The following is a 16,126-nucleotide window of genomic DNA, read 5'->3' as shown; positions in this document are numbered from 1 at the left end:
TATAGCTTCCCCACCCACCTCTGATTTTTTTCGTAAATCTGTGGAATGAGAATAAAGACACCAAGTGTCAGGACCTTCCTCTTCCTGACCGAAATGGGGGAACCCCCCTCGTGCACAGGCCACCCTGTAAAGCACAAGGATACAGGATGCGGCGGCTCTTTGGTCCTCGCTGGGAAGCCCCCGTGAGAAGAGCGGAGGTAATTAACATAAGACAGCGACGAAAGCCTTGGGTGCTTCAATTGGCAGCGGTTCAGGCCGCTGGGTTCTTATCTGGGGAGCCGAGTTTTCTTTGGTGGCCCTCACAGACTCAGATGTGAGGAATGAGTTATTTAGAAACTGGCTCAGCTCAGAAAATGGTACGAGGTTTTGTCTCAACAAGAAAAGAGGAACTCGGGTTGAAACCCCCGGCGGCCCTGTCGAAGCGCCTCAGGCCTCCGTCTCACTGTGCACCTGCTTCGGTCTGCTTCGGGGAGGAGTCTACTCTTACTACTCTAGTGAGGTGCTGTATTCTTACAGGACGGTGTATCTCAGGGGGACCCTTCCTCGGGCAGCCGAAGGCCCCACAGCTCCCTGTCCCTGGTTACTCGGTGTCGGCCACCACGGCAGTCACAGACCCAGTGCTGGGGTGAGGGCAGACGTGTCCCACAGGGCCACAGCTCTTGCCTGCCTGTCACCCTGGCTGAGCGTGGGCCTCAGGGAGCAGCACTCTGTACCCGCACAGCTCGACCCCCAGGTCCAGGGGGTGGGCAGCACCTGCTTCGAGACAGCTGGTTTGTTCGAAGACCCGTGGCCTCCACACGGGCCACGCAGAAAAAGCCGGTGGGGGTTTGCCAACCAGCTTCCCTCTTGGGACTGGGAACCGAGAGGAGCTCACAGAGCAGGGCTGAGCAGTGGTGGCACCTGAGCCGTGCCCTCAGGGTCCCGGGCCTTCTCCCTGCTTGCCCTGTGCATCTCCTCCGCAAAGGCCGCCCACCCCTTCCAGGAGTTAGGGAGTCTCTGTTCTTTGCGATCCCCCGTAACTCAGGGATGCCCCTGATTCTGCAGCTGCTGCAGGACTGGCTGCCATCCCCAGGAACACACGATGTGTGGACGTAAGAGGAGACGGGCGGTAGACACGGTCTAACATTCGCCAGCCCCAGGTGCAAACTCTATACAGGAAGCCGCAAAGTCATGTCTTTTCCAGCTTAAGGCCAAGTCATACCTCAAGTCTGCTTCACTTTGAAGGAATAGAACAAACCACAAGGGGAAAAAGATCAAACACATCGGCCAACTTTCAACTTGAGAGAGTTTAGACTCCTTTCAGCAAAAAGCGCCTGTCGAGGATGCCACCCCAAGAAAGCCCACGCAGCCCTAGACGTGGGAGGGAGCACGGAGGCCCTCGGGGCCCACGGCCTGCCCCACGCAGTGCCCCACCCCCACCCCAGCGGCCACGTCTCTGGCATGGTGAGGAGCCCACTCAGAGACCCCTATTTGCGTGGTGAGCAGCCACGACAAAAGGACAGCCGTGCACCTGGTGTGCCAACGCTTGTTTCTGGTGACCAGACTGGCCGAGGACACTGAAATGGACACGCTTCAGACGCTGGAGCAGCTGCCTGGACGGGAGGCACAGAGAAGCCAGAAGCAGTGCTCAGCCCACCCTTGATCGGGCGGAGCGACCCCGCTGGGGCGGCACCTTGTGGAGATCCTGTTGTAGGTATTATGTTTTCAGGGGCCTGGAGCTTCTCCCTGGTCCTGCCCTCGAGTTCGGCTCTGCTTCCACCACTGCCTCTTCTGCACAAAACGCATCACCCTCTTCACACGCAGAACAGGGATAGTGCCCCTTCCACCCCCACTTTCTTTTCAACTAACCCCCACGGCCCCCCATTGCTGCTCCTCCATGACATGGTGTCCCCACCTTGGGCTCGCCTGGCTGCCCTGGTCGCCACGTGGGTGCCTGTCCTCACAGCCCAGCGATCTGCATGTGCCCCCTCTGCCCCCACTGAGAGTGTCCCCTCCTCCCTCTGCCCAACCCCCTGCTCTCTTAACGCAGCCGATAAAAATAGTTCCCCCGGCCGCCACGTCACTTAGCTGTCATGCACTGTGGTCACACAAAGCCCTAGTGTTTGTCACACTAGCTGGGCGTAGGGTGGTCTTCCCGACTTGGAGTGGCGCAGCTGGCTGTTCCCTAACGTTTAACAGCAGGTTCCCCACATGCGCCCTTCACGTGGTGTGACAAACAGGTCTGTACCAACGGAAAGGTCCTGTCTCGTGCTCACCAGGCAGCCGTCTCGCCCCTTGGAAAGTCCGGTCTATCCTCCCGCAAGTTCCCCTCCTTCTCTCCTTCCGGGTCCACTGACCCTCAGCCCTTGCAGCCATGGAAGGAAGTGACCGACATGCCACAGTGGCTCCCTTTTCTCTGCCTCCGGGTCCTTTACCACAGCCTCCCTTTCATACCCATGAACCCAAAAAACGTCCGTTCTACCTGCTCCACCAGGTCCCGGAGCAGGTGCCCTTGGCGGCACCAGCTTCCCTGCTGAGCCACCCCCACCAGGAGCTTCTAGGAGAGAGACAGGCTTAGCCGGAACTTCCTGTCCAGGCTACATGGGCAGCCCATGCCACTTGTCCTCTTCCTCTTTGTCACTGTCTCTGCCACCATGGGCTCCCGCCAGGTGAGGTCAGGAGAAGCACCAAAGGCTTACCTGGACAGTGAATTTGTCCTCTTCATTGGGCAGGATCCGGTAGGTGTAAACGCAGTTCCGATACCTGGAACAGAAGGAAGACGTTGTCAGAACCCACATGGGAACATTTTTCAGGTAACCCAAGTGACAATTCCTGACACGGCTCCAGGAGTTGGAGCATGAAGTCTCTGGACTTTGGAGCCAGCTGTGACGAGGGGAAGATCTGTCCTGACATCTGGGTGTCGCGGCCTGGGGCTCAGTGAGCCCCCGGGCCACCCCTCAGCACATAGGAGCTTCAGGGAAAGGCAGGAAGGTCTCCCAGGCAGGACTGACCTTGGCGTTTGAAGGCCCTGTGGTCTGAGCTAAAGCAGTCGGCCCACAGGGAGGGCTTCCTCCACCTCCGAGCTGGTGCGCTGGCCAGAGAACAGAGCCCGAGGGGGTGCTTCAAATAGAAATAAGGCTCCTTGCTCAATGCGGCTGACCAAGGCGGAGACAAGCCGCCGAATGGGTGTCATGCACAGTCCCAGAGAGGGGCCACCCCAGGCCAAGGAAAGGCTTGCTCAGCTCCGCTGGAGCACCTCCCTCTGGCTGAGTCTGCCTCATGCCCTGCGACCTCCTCCCCAGACACTTGGCCCCATGGTTCATTCTCCCCCAGGTCGGCCCCCAACCCGCCAGGGGCCTGGGTTTTCCCCAGCAGCTAGAGAGTAAGCCTCAGGCTGGCTTCTCCCAGGGACGAAGGCTCCTAGCTTCTGGGCCCTGGGTTCTCTTCTTTTTCTAGAGACTCCACCTTCCTGTGGAACTACTTTTTACTTTCCTGAAACCTTTGAGAGTCAGGGGTGAGGCAAGTGGGAGCCCCTGGGGCAGGAGCACAGTGGTGGATTGGTCCGGCTGGGCCCGGAGGCCGCAGGGGTTTCCGGGTTTGGGCTTCAGGCCCTGAGTTGAAACTGCTGGTCTGTTCTCCCTCCCCACAGTCTCCCCCTCTTTCCCCCACGTGAGATCCTCATGCACCTCGAAACTCCATCCCTGCTGAGGCCCTAGGCAGGCCCACACTCAGACTGGCAGACGCTGCTTTTATTTCTGTGATCAAGGCAACCGATACTTCATCACGACCACCTCACTAGTGTTAGGCTTTCTCACACGCCCAGCAAGTCACTGAGCACGTGTCCGTGTTATTGTCGAACTAGATTTCAAAGCTATGCACTAGTTTTAAAATTTTAAGAGTGTCCAGAAAGATAGACAATAGAGACGAACGTCTTCTTCCCCTTTTTCTGCGAGTCCTGCTTCATCGATTTACTGCTCCTTTTCGTACGTCACTGCAGACCCTTGAAACGTGCACTCAAATTCAACCCCGCACAAAACGCATCACCCTCTTCACACTCAGAACTGGGGATAGTGTTCCTTCCACTTAGAAGGAACACTTTAGAAAGCCATGCACACGACTTTCTAAATGCAAATAGCATCATGCTGTGCCCAGTGTGCAGCGGAAGGGTTCCCAAGTCACCGGCCACCGGGTGGCTGTGCCGTCTTTTACTTGTCTAGACCCTGAGGATGGACAGGCGGCAGCTATTTCTAGATTTTTGCTATTATAACTAGTGGAGCGGCGAGCACCTCTTCCCGGAACACATGTGCGTTGCTGGGTTCAGAGTCTCAGTTTCCTGTTGGTGAGCCAGGGGGGACGATACCACACTCCATCTACCCCAGTGCCGCCTTAAGTACACTAATGTATGAAAAGCATTTAGAATAGCCCCTCCCCCTCCTTCCTGAACACACTGAACACTGGACAGAGAGCAGCTGGGCTGAGGGACGGGACTGGATTCTGGTACAGACCAACGACTGCCTGCTCCTGGGGGGTGGAGTCAGCTGACCAGACTCAAAAGTGTCTTTCTCCACACCCCGCCTGCCCGCCTTTATCAGAGGTTTCAGTCAGAGAGACGAGTGACCAACAGCAGCTTATTGTATGACAAAGGTCGTATTTCTTTTTTCTGTGTATTTCTTTTCATGCCTTGGGTACTTTAAAAAAATCTTTTGCTTATTTATTTGTAAGACCAATACCTACTACAATATATTTTGGAGTCATTTATTTGTAATAGTGTTTATTGACTGCTTTGGGAAGCATTGTTGGCTTTTTCAGCGGTGTGGAAGTTTTACAGTTTTATGTGGGCAATTCTATGATCTTGAACGGCTTTTGAATGAATGGATGTTTAAAGACAGTTTTGGAGAATGTTGCAGGTCGGGTTTCTCTTTAATTCCCACCTTTCCGTTCCCTGTCTTGTCTTCAGAGACTGAATTGACATCACAGTTGGCTTTTCATCAGAGGTGGCAGGAGTGACTCTATTGCCACCTAACCCCATGGGGAAGTCCTAGGAGACAGAGAGCCACCCCAGGACTCCAGCCCAGCTCCCCAGCCCCCCACCTCCAGCCTCCACTCTCTTTTCCAGAGCCTGACTAACACAAGCCAAATCGCTGGAACCCTGCTGTGCTCTTATCTGTCACTGCTAGTCTTAGTGACGCTTCCTTTTACAGATATGCAAATGGAGGCCGGGCACAAACTGCCTCTTATTTGGCTGAGGGCGGCTGATTTGTGGAAGGGGGTTGAGCAGGGCCCTGCCGACGGAAAGAGCACCAAGTCCCAGGGAGAGGCGGGCATGCAGAACAGGAAGGCCATTTATGACTTTCTCGAGGATGTTCTAGAAACACTGAAACCGAGCAGCAGCCCCACGGGACTCTGTAGGTCAGAACTCAAGGCAGTTGCAATCATAGGAAGAGAGGACGCTTTGCCCTCAGCATCTGCAGTGCATGGGGCAGACACAGCACCCCTGGGGCTGAATCCATCAGACCTTCCAGGGAAACTGCCCTCCCCTGGCCTCCTCCCCCACTCGCCCTGGGGAGCAGTCATTCCAAATTGCATTCCATGGGGTGCTGGGGGCGGTGGAGGCGGGCACTCCCCACCTGCAGCTGTACTTCAGTCTGGTCCTAACTGCATACACATGTACGTACCTGTGCACACAGGTGCATACACATACATGCACCCACACAGACACACACCCAGTCCCACTAGGTGTAAAATGTTCAGAGTGAAGATTCCCCAACTGAGCTGTCTTCTGCCACTTCTGCACTAGAACGTAATCCAGACAACACGCTCACGGCTGTCTGGAGCCACGGCTCCCACCCAGCCCTCGCCCAGCTCTCTGTAGTGGTCTGGTAACAGTGAAGGGCACCAACACGGCCCTCTGCTGCTACTCCTTCCAGTGGCCGGGTCGCCCGTCAGGGCACCTGTGCTGGGAACATCCCATTGGACACCCAGGTTGGGAGGGCCTGGGGTCGGCAGCGTGTGCGCATCTGCTGTTGGACGAGGTTGCTCCATTCTCCAGCAGAATGGGGCGTAGAGCAAATTTCCCATGGGACACGGGACCACCACTGGTGGTGGCAGGGCCCTCCACTCTGTCAGCGGGGAGGAAAAGAGGCGGGACGATGCCTCCCCAGGCAGGGGCGTTTCCAGACCGACCCTGACGCGGTTCGGGGAGCTGGACTGCGAGGCGAGAGCGCAAGCAAAGAGAAGGAGGGAGCAACATGGTGGCGTTTTACTTATCCTCTCAGATAAACACGGTACATCCTGGAAGGCAACGTACAGCGTGGAGCCTGTGGCTAACAGCGCGGTACTGTGTGTTTGAAAGGTGCTAAGAGAACTGATCGTAAAAGTTCTCCCCACAAGAAGAAAAGTTTTGTGACCATGTGAGGGGGTGGGTGTTTACTGGACTCACTGTGGGGTCATTTCACAGCCTGGACAGGTATGGAATCATTATACTGGGCACCTGAAGCTGACATAGTGATCTACGTCACCTGCACCTCAACGAGCCATTATTCTGAATGACTATTTCTACATAATAAACACTGACGAGCGTGTCCAGGAACATCCTTTACCATGGCAGACGGGTGAGCGGGAGAGAGAGCGATCACATTCTAAACCTCGAGAACATCCTTCTTGTCTCTCTCTAGCTCTGCTTATCACTTTAATGCGCTCCGATAATTATTTATAACCCCCTTAGTAATTCGTTATATATAATTTCTAATCTCTCATGTTGTTTTACATGTTTACAATGTTGTTTTCTTGCTCAAGTGCTGCAAAGTTCTAGACAGATGGGGTCTGGAAAGTTTGCATTCAAACAAAACCTCGGACCATGTGGTAGCAAGAGAAAATGAGACGCCCCAGGCCAAGGGTGTTCACTACTCACCACTGAAACCCCCAAAGAATCCAAGCGGAAGACAGTAGGAAAGAGACGCATCAACAGAGAAAGCAGGAGGCAGTGGCCAGGTGGGAGGTGGAGGTGGGGCAGCCAGAGCGCTGGTGGGGGTCTGCAGAGCGCCCTGGCCCTGCAGCCTCGGGGGCCAGCAGGGGGAAGAAAGCCCACCTTTTCACGTGGCACATCACCTCCTCACCACTCACCCCGTCAGCTTGGTCTTGGATTGGGAAAGCACACCCCCATTCCTGATGGTCCTCTTTCTCTCTGGAAAGAGAATCTGGGCCAAGACTCACTTTGGTCTCTAAAACAATGTGATGTAGTCTTCCCTGACAGTTCTTTGCCAGAAAAGAAAAATTAACTGACCTATGGAAACATGCTGCCACCCAAAAGAAGGGGTGCCATTTGCCAAGGACTCAAAGGTGTTACCCCTATGTTACACAGAGTCACAGCAAAAAGAAAACAGGACACGCTGGGGGGCAGGGTCTGATCCGTGAACTCGGGAAGACTCACTGCGTCTCTAAAACTGGAAAAAGCCATTGTGAAGACTGAGCGACACAAGAGAAGGAGAACTGATTAGAAGGGTCGTGCCCGCAGGTCTGGAGTCTGCATTTTGTGATATCCACAAAATAGTCCGTGGACATCAGGGGATGTTCCGGAGAAAGGTAATGAGGAAGGAGACAAACTCGAGAAAGCACAGAAGGAAAGGATGAGCTTTGAATGAAAGGAAAGAAGAGAAATGCAGAACTATGAAAGGCGGTCCGCAAACTGATATATAACAGAGAGGTTCCTGAAAGCACAAACATTTTTTAATATAAAAATAAAAAAGAGCATATTGCTTGAAACATGGGAAATTAAATAAACAGCCCTCTGACAAATAGAATGAAGGAGACAAAAAAACACAGGTGAACAAGACATTCTCCTTTTGCCCTCCCCCCCTCCCCCACTAGACCCACTTTCTAGCCTCCTCCAGCCCTGTGTCCAGAGGCTGCTCTGGGCTGTGCCACCCAGGTGTGGCCAAGGGGAGGCATGGGCAGTGTGAGAGGAGGAAGGGACAAAGATGTTTGTCCCCCTAACACAGCCCTGCCTGCTGCAGGTCCACAGTAACTGGATTCCTTCCTGGGAGACCATGGCTTAAGACAGATGGCCTAGTGACACAGCCCTGTCCCCTGCCTCTGTGGGCCCAGGCTTGGGAATGGCCTCTCGTGGTCGCTGGCCCCAGGCTGCATCACCATCCCCATGCCTACCTCCCTTACATCCTTTCCAGGAAGAATCCTGTTTGATTCTCACATGCCTTCTCCCTGAGGGAGCCATTTCCTTTTCTCCAAACCCTCCACTGTAGTATTTTAGAAATACTGGCCAATGTAATAAGTTATGACATCTGAATAAGAGTTATAAGTATTGGGAAAGTAGAAATGTCAATCAAACTGAATAGAACATGATCATCTTTCACCTTGCAACCTAATAATGTTTTTCTAAATAAAAATATTCAGAATAGGGAGGCTGGAATGAAGTCTCCCTGTTTGTACTTCTTACCGAAGCATAGGTTGGAGCAAAATTTCTGGAGAGCAGTTTGTCATTCTGTATCAAGAGCCTTGAAAAGGTTTCTATTCTTTGATCCAATAGCCCCGCCCCTGGGAATCTCTGCCAGAAATGTCATATTTCTGCACAAAGACCTTCCTGCTATCATATTTATAATAACAGAACACTGCTGATCACTTAAATGCCTGACAGTTATCTATGACGTGGCCCATCATGTCATAGAACTTTGTGCATCCCTTGGATGTGATATTTAGGAAGAAAGTTTAATGAAATGGGAACATGTTAATGCAGTTCAATTATAGAAAATGCAGGCTAAAATTATATGGGTTTAGATATTTATGAAGATTATATATATATATATGTGCATATGTATATCTGGTGGGGGAGAGAACGAGAAGATACACCAACAAGTCCACAGTGTTTATGTCAGTCTCTCAGGGAGGGGGTGACTGCTCCCCTTCTTTACACTGCGCACTTTGTGTGTTGTGCTGAGTGCCGCACAGATTTACATTTCTGGAACGAACGCTGCAGTGTGTCCCAGGAGATCTGTTTCTATATTGCACGGGCACTGCCGTGCCTCGGCCAGCCTCTCCTCTCCAGAGGGCGCGGTCCTGGTCGGCGAGGGAAGGCGCCAGCCCTGTCTGGCGTTATTTGTAATAAGTAATTGGACCTAAACCATTTGAGTCCTGGTATTTGGGAATACGATGTTTTCCTAATTAGTGGACAAGGGGGTGTGAAATGAGCAGTCAGGGAGGAACGACCCTGTCCCCCGAGGCTTCTGCTCCCCATGCCCCACAGGCTGGAGCACTGACCCAGCTCCTGAACGGGCCGCGCCCTTTCCCGCTCGCTCAGAGACCAGGGCCTCAGTCCTCCCAGTGTCTCCCTCCACATTGGAATGAGTTACTCTGCAGACGGCCTCCCTTTCCTCTCGACTTTATCTTCACTCCATCTGGCTTCACTGGGTGGTCTTCCAGCCATGTAGGCCCCAGGTCCCCTTCTCCCTCAGGTTTCCAGGCACTCAGCCCCAGTCCCAGCAGCCACGGGCCACTCGTGCGTCACTCGAGTGCTCTTCCTGCCCCGCCGCTCTGAGCACTTCCTCTGAGGAGGCCGCACAGTCAGCTCAGTGTCTCCCGGAGGCTCTCCCCGGCCTCCAGGAAGTTACAGAAGTGACTCTGCCTCTGCCCTCCTCTTCCCTTTCAGTGGTCTCTCTTCCCAGACGGGCCCTGGGCTGCCGAGACATCTCGGCTCGCTCCCTGTATAGCTCACAAACAATGCTGGCCAGGGCTCAGCAGGTGGCCACCGCATGCTGGCCGTGGGGGGTGCATGTCACCCACATTCCCCTATGTTGTCCTCTCAGTGATCCAGTGACAACAAGAGAAGGAGAACTAGCCCAACTGTTTAAATGGGCAAAGAATATGAACAGACATTTCTCCAAAGAAGATACACAAATAACTGAGAAGCACACGAAGTCACTCAGCATCATTAATCATGAGGGAAATGCGCCCTGACTAGTGTGGCTCAGCGGGTTCGATGCCCTCCTGCAAACTGCAAGGCAGCCAGTTCGATTCCCAGTCAGGGCACATGTCTGGGTTGGGGGTTCGGTCCCCGACTGGGGGCACGCGAGAGGCAACAGATCAGCATTTCACTCCTGCATCAATGTTTCTCTCCCTCTCTTTCTCCCTCCCTGCCCCTCTCTCTATGATAAATGAAATCTTAAAAAATGCCACTAGGGAAATGCACCTTGAAGTCACAGTCAGATGCCACTTCAGACCACCAGAATGGTCATTCTCAAAGAGACAATGACAGCGCCGGTGACGCCGAGCAGACATAAGAACCTTCCTGCCAGGTGCTGGGGAAGCGAGCAGGGCAGCTGCCGTGGGAACGGCGTGCCAGCTCTGCAGAGGCTCAACAGAGCGCACCTGGCAGTTCTACCGCAGACAGCAGGAACCATCCGTCCCCACGGAGACCTGTGCACGGCGCTCACCGCAGCATTATTCACAGCAGCCGCGGTGTGGAAACTGCCCGAAGTCCTTTGGTGGATGAACAGATCGATAAAATGGGGTCTACCCAAACAATGGGGTATGACTTAGCCATAAAGAGGAAGGATTCGTGCCGCACCAGGGGCGAACCTTGGAGGAGCTCACGCTAAGTGAGAAAAGCCAGACCCAGAGGTCACACATTGTAGGACTGCATTTCTGTGGAACACCCAGAAGAGGCAGGTGGGTCAAAGACAGAGAGCGGACTAGCATTGCCGGGGCCGGGAGGAGGGGGAGTAGGGAACAACCGCAAGTGGGCACAGGTGTCTTTGGGGGACGGTAATGTGAAAATGTCCTGGAAGTAGACAGTGGTGACGGCTCACAACATTATGAACGGGACTAAACAGCACAGAATTGCACACTGTACAGTGAAAGGGTGACTTTATGGGATGTGAGTCCTACCCCAGTAAAAAAGAGATGAGGCAGCGAGTGGGCATTCCCACCCCTCGGGAAGCTGGGAGGGCCCCGGGGGCGGGGGTCCAGCTAAGACTAGAACTCACATCAGATCAACGCCCCCACAGGGGCTTCCTCCCGTGGTCTGGGCCTCAGGGCCAAGGTTAGGGGGAGCCGGCCTCCGCCACTGCAGCAGGGAGGGGGCCCAGCTGGGAGGGGCAGGTCTCGTCGTCCCGCCCCCCCCCCCCCACTTTAGTGGAGAAGCACTGATCTCTGAGCACAGGTGAGTTTAACCTGTCAGGTAGGCAAGCTTGTGGACAGCCCCGCAGCCAGAGCTCGCTCTGGATGGACGGAAGGCTTGCTCTGAGCTGCTGGACACGCGCACAGAAAACCTCGGCTCTCCCACGGTTGTTCCGAGTCACTTCGCATCGAAGATACCAGCCATCCCAGGCCTTGCGGCCTCCGCTTTCTGCTGGACTTGCTCACACAGAGGAAACTCAGGGGAGTCGCCCCGGGCAGACTCTGGTGCAAACTTCAGAGCCCGTGACCCTCCAGCTGGCTCTGTGCCAGCGTTTCCCCCCTTTCTGTCCACACCAGCTATGAAAAACAGCATTTTCCTCTGCATTTGCACCAAAGTCTGTCACCGACGGTGTCAACGTGACTGCAACTTTGAAAGGGAACCAAGGAACGAGGATTCTGTCACACCCATCGACTCCTCCCTCTGCCTCCCTCCCAAGAACAGCATGGGTTCGAGTCCTGATCCTGCCATTTCTTAGTCCTGTAAATGTGGCCCATCCCCTAGCCTCCCTGGGCCTCAGTTTCCTCATCTGTATAGTGGGAATAATAATAGCACTTTGCCCAAAAGCCACTGCGAGGTGAGACACGAAAAGAGCTTAGGACAGAGCCTGGCACGCAGCACATACTTTTAAGTCCTTTGCGGTTATTTTTAGGCAGGACAGGTTAGCAACCACGTTTTGTTAGCAGAGCCAGGGTGAGACCCCACCCACCTGAAGGCGACCGTCTTACTCCTCCTTCCCAGGACAAGTAGAACACCTTCTCTGCACAGACTCGGGGACTAAATGTCCTCCTTGTGACTCTTCATCTTTCTGGCCCTAACAATAAAGCCACCGAGTCCAGGTGGCCTGGCACACTGTCCCCGGAAGGAGACCATGTGTCCCTGGGCAGGCTGCGTGCTGAGGGGAACCGAGACTGGGTCCCTGTCACAGCTGCTGGCCCATGGTGGCTTCCGAGCCAAAGGCATGCCCCACGCGTGCCCCTCCCCAGCAGGGGAGCCAGTTCTCTCTAGTGTGGTTTGTGGGAACACCACCTGCCCAAGCAAATGCTGTCGCAGAGAGGGCAGGCTGCAACCCCAGCAGGGCCGGGCCATTGTTCTGATTCTACCTGTGCAGTCTGGGCAGGGGTGGGGGGGCTGTCCCCACCAGCTCATGCCCCTTGTGTCCACGAAGCCCCACCCCCAAAGGCTCATCTCTTTGCGGCAGCACAAAACAAGGGATGGGCGCTGCACCCTGTGTGGAAGTGCAGCCCTGGCAGCGGAGGAGGGCGCCACCTCGCTGACCCGTCGCCGAGTGCCCTGCAGACTCCCTAAGCAGGGCCGGCTCTGCGGGTGGCTCTGAGGGGGCCCCGGTGCAGGCGACATAGACCTCCCCCGGGGGAGCCCACCCTCCCTTGTTTCCTCGACTCCCCTACCACAGACTCGGAGCTGGACCCAAACCAGGTGGCCAGCTTCCTGGGGCCTTCCCCCTCCAGCTCCCTGGACCCTGAGACAGGCCTCCAGATGCCCGCCCCCCGCCCAAAAGCAGGGCTTTCTGAGTTGCGAAGGAGAGAGGTGGGCTTTCCTGCCCAGTGGCAGGTGGCTGGTGGCCAGTGGCAGGCCAGCCTCTCCAGAGGCGGGGCGTGTTGGGCAGGCTGGGGTAACTATGACTGTCCAGCTGAGCGGGCGGCACTGAGTTGCAGCCTTGTCCTTTGGTGTGTCCCCTACTCCCCCCACCCCCTGCCCCAGCCCAGTCCATTTCAATAGTCAAATCCTGTCCTCTTCTCTGAGCACGAAGGTCACTGAGGAGGAAGCTATATTCAGTTCCTGGAGCTTCCCACACGCTGCCTAAACCAGTATGTGGACCCTGGCTGTCCCCACGCCAGAGGGGACAGGGCAGAAGCTCTGGCCCCGAGGCCCAGGCAGGACGAGGCGTGGGCGCCCCGGGCGGTCAGGCCTCCTCCCTGTGGCTGCTTCTAAGGCGGGAGCTGAGGCTTTGGGGCTCCTTCCTGCAGCCCTGGCTCCCTTCTGAGCAGGCTTATCCGGAGGCCCTGACTTCACGCCTGCCCCACGGCGGGTCCCTGCACCCTCGTGACTCCCAGGGGCAGCAGAGGGGTGAAGCTGAGAGAAGCCCAGCTGCTTCTGCCCCTCTGCCCCCAGGGTTCCCAACGCCAGGCCGGTTCTCTGTTGCTCTGCTAATGGGGATGGTGGCTTGTTAAATTGATTTGATGGAAAGGACTGGCTTTTTTTTTTAAGTGTGGTTTTTTTTTTGGTCTTTTTGATGTTAAAAGATGCTTTGTTTCATGAAATCAGCTGTTGGGAGGTGCCAATTAGTTGTCATTCATTTAGTTAGTTTTTAAATCTCTTTAATTGGCAAAATGAGGGGTAGCAGCCAAATCAGGTCTCCTGGGTTTCGGTGGGTTTGATGGTCCGGGGCATCCCTCAGCTTCTGCTGGCTCCCACCCCAAAAGGCAGGGTGGCATCCCCCACAGACGGAGGTGAAAGGGGAGCCCCGGGCCCGGGGCGAGGGCTTCAGCCTGGCGTTTGGGGCCTTGGAGATGGGAGGCTGATGAGAAGTCCAGGCCTGGGCTAAGGGGTGGTGGACATCTGGGGGCATGGGCACCATGGGCCCCCTCCCTAAGAGGCCCCCAAACATCTGCAGCGGGTCTGAGTAACTCAGTGTCCCTGGAAGGCCACGACACCCTGTTTGGCATCAGAGAAAACCCGTTCCCCACCTGTGGGCTGAGCACCAGCCCAGTGCCTGCTCAGAGGGCCACCTGGCAGACAGGGGTCCAGGGCCCTTTTTCTGCAGGACGCCCACATCCACCAACACCCAAGGAATCGGCCCCGGGCCTGGGTCCTGCCAGGGCAGGGGGAATCCACATGGGTCCTGGGGAGGCTCCTTACCGGTTCCAAGGCCCGGTGGAGGGTCCCCATGGAGTCAGTGTCCACGGGGAAGCCGGGCCTGTGTCCCTTCCCTGGAATGCGAGAGTAGGGGTGCAGAAAGCCAGCCTGGGGAGTTGCAGCCGCTTTGAGTCAGAGCACAGACGCGGGGCCAGCTGTGAGCCTGCTGAGTTTTAAATACTCCCAGCCAGCCCTGAGAGCACTCTGGCCTCTCTCGCTGTCACCTGGAGCCTATCCTCACACCCACTTCACAGGGCCAGGAGTCTAAGGATCTGGGGCAACCTCTGGGCGCAGATGACCTTGGCTTTGACTGTGGTCACTTGTTTAACCTGCCTGAGCCTCAGTTTTCTTATCTGCAAAGTGGGGCGAGAACAGGCCCCACACTCCAGATCGCTGCAAGGGTACAACAGGATGACACACCAGGCCTTAGACCTAGTGCTCAAAACATGCCCGTGCTCAACGACCCACTGTTGCTCCTGGCAGCTCAGGAGGGCCTTCTGCAAGCTCACGGCCATTACTGGGAGGTGCATGTGGTGGACACACCCTTCACCCACTGAGCCCCCGGAGCCTCCCAAGGCTCCAGCTGGAGGGCTGGACCACAGGCCTGCGGGGGCGAGGGCCTCCATGAGACATGGGTCTAGAAGGGTGTTTTAAAGAGGAACCTTCGGCAAGAGGCTGGTTCCTCAGCCGTGAGGACAGCTAGCACACTCGGCAATGTCCAGAGCCAGGGAGTGGGGCCAGGGGCAGTTTGCCAACGCAGAGGGGCCCACATGGGTGGGGGCACAGCGGAGTGTGGGGACAGGAGAAAAGAGGCTCTCGCTGCCCCGGATGGGGACTTCCTCTGTGCTCAGGGCCCCAAACGCTACTTCTGGGTGAACTGAAAGTCCGTTCTTGAGTGAAACCACCCCACAGTCATGGCTCCCCCAGTAACGACTTCCCCTGGGGCCTAGAGCCTGGGTATGGGAGGGTCCCCGTGCCACATCTGCTCTCCGTGAGGGCTCCTGGGTGTCCCTGACTAACGGCGGAGCTGACGGGGCTGCTCTCCGACACACCCACCACTGTGGGGCCCCGAGCTTCCGCCTGTCCCGAAGAGCCCGTACCCCTTCTCCTGGCCCTTAGGACCCTGAGCACTCCCTGCACCACAGTTCATGGGCAGCTGCAGTATGTGACCCGGCCTCAGAATGGCTCTGGGGGTTCCAGTGCTGCCGAACCTGAACTCCCTGGCCAGCTGGTCCACCACGGCCTCCACTGGGCCCCTGCTACACCAGGACGGTGTGTAAGTTCGGTCACTCCATGCCTGGACATAGAGACCCCCCCCCATCTCAGTGCTGGGCCCCTGGCTCAGCCTCGAGCTGGTGTCCCCACTCTGAGCGGCACCTCTGCACCTCTGGGCCCGGGCAGTGGAGGCCAGGCTGGGACGGAGGGCGCCGGCCGGGCAAACACTGTACTCACAGCACACAGAGCGCGTAGGCCCGGGAGATGGACTCGCTGGCGCGCACGAGGAAGCTCCCGTCCTTGCCAGTCCTGGAGAGCAGCTCCTCAGCTTTGGAGCGGGTGATGTTGCCGTGGTTCCAGCAGGGGACCATGGCGGGCGTGGGCCAGGCCGGTGGCCACCGCCAGGATCGACAGGCCACTGAGGGGGAGCTGAGGCCCCTGAGACGCTGCCACCCGCCGCCTGTCCCCTCTCTGCTGCCCGGGCTGCTGCCACCAGCTCGCTGACCGACGACTTCCTGTTTCAGAGGCTTCGCGAGGGAAAGGAAACGAGAGCTGCAGCGAACTTCCTCATTGCAGAGCCCAAGCAGGAGCCCGGTCCTCCACCTTCCCACCCCACCCGCCGAGGCCCGCTGCCCCCGCCTCCCACCCGCCCGCCCTTTCTCTGTCTTCTGATGGGCCCCCATCCCTGAAGGGTCAACTGCCAGCTCAAGTCCTGGGAGAACTGGCAGCTCCTTTGGGGTCAGGAGGCTCATAGCAGGCTTCTGACAGGCGTGTGCATGGCCACGTGGGGTGGCCACACCCTGGACAGATCCACAGCCTCTTTCCCTTCCCCAGGGCTTTTCGGTTCTCGTCCCTCTCCCCCGCCCCACA

At 56.4% G+C, this 16,126-nt stretch overlaps 1 protein-coding gene across 2 annotated transcripts in view; it reads right to left on the bottom strand.

The window, feature by feature from the left end:
- The window catches only part of INPP5D (inositol polyphosphate-5-phosphatase D), a 110,215-nt gene extending 94,433 nt beyond the window's left edge, over positions 1-15,782 (bottom strand). The window contains exons 1-2 of one of the 2 annotated variants that reach the window (XM_053655249.1): positions 15,494-15,782; positions 2,679-2,742 (exon numbers count right to left, since the gene is read on the bottom strand). In XM_053655249.1, the coding sequence (XP_053511224.1) occupies positions 2,679-2,742; positions 15,494-15,627 (198 nt within the window). In that variant the 5' untranslated portion in view covers positions 15,628-15,782. The remainder of the gene's footprint in view (positions 1-2,678; positions 2,743-15,493) is intronic. The other variant, XM_037143965.2, reaches the window with a different exon arrangement.
- Between the last annotated feature and the right edge of the window lie 344 nt (positions 15,783-16,126).

The sequence above is a fragment of the Artibeus jamaicensis genome, unplaced genomic scaffold (assembly GCF_021234435.1).
Source record: "Artibeus jamaicensis isolate MK-2021 breed Jamaican fruit bat unplaced genomic scaffold, CSHL_Jam_final contig_944, whole genome shotgun sequence".
Lineage (NCBI taxonomy): Eukaryota > Metazoa > Chordata > Mammalia > Chiroptera > Phyllostomidae > Artibeus > Artibeus jamaicensis.
This window is presented reverse-complemented; position numbering and strand designations above follow the sequence as displayed.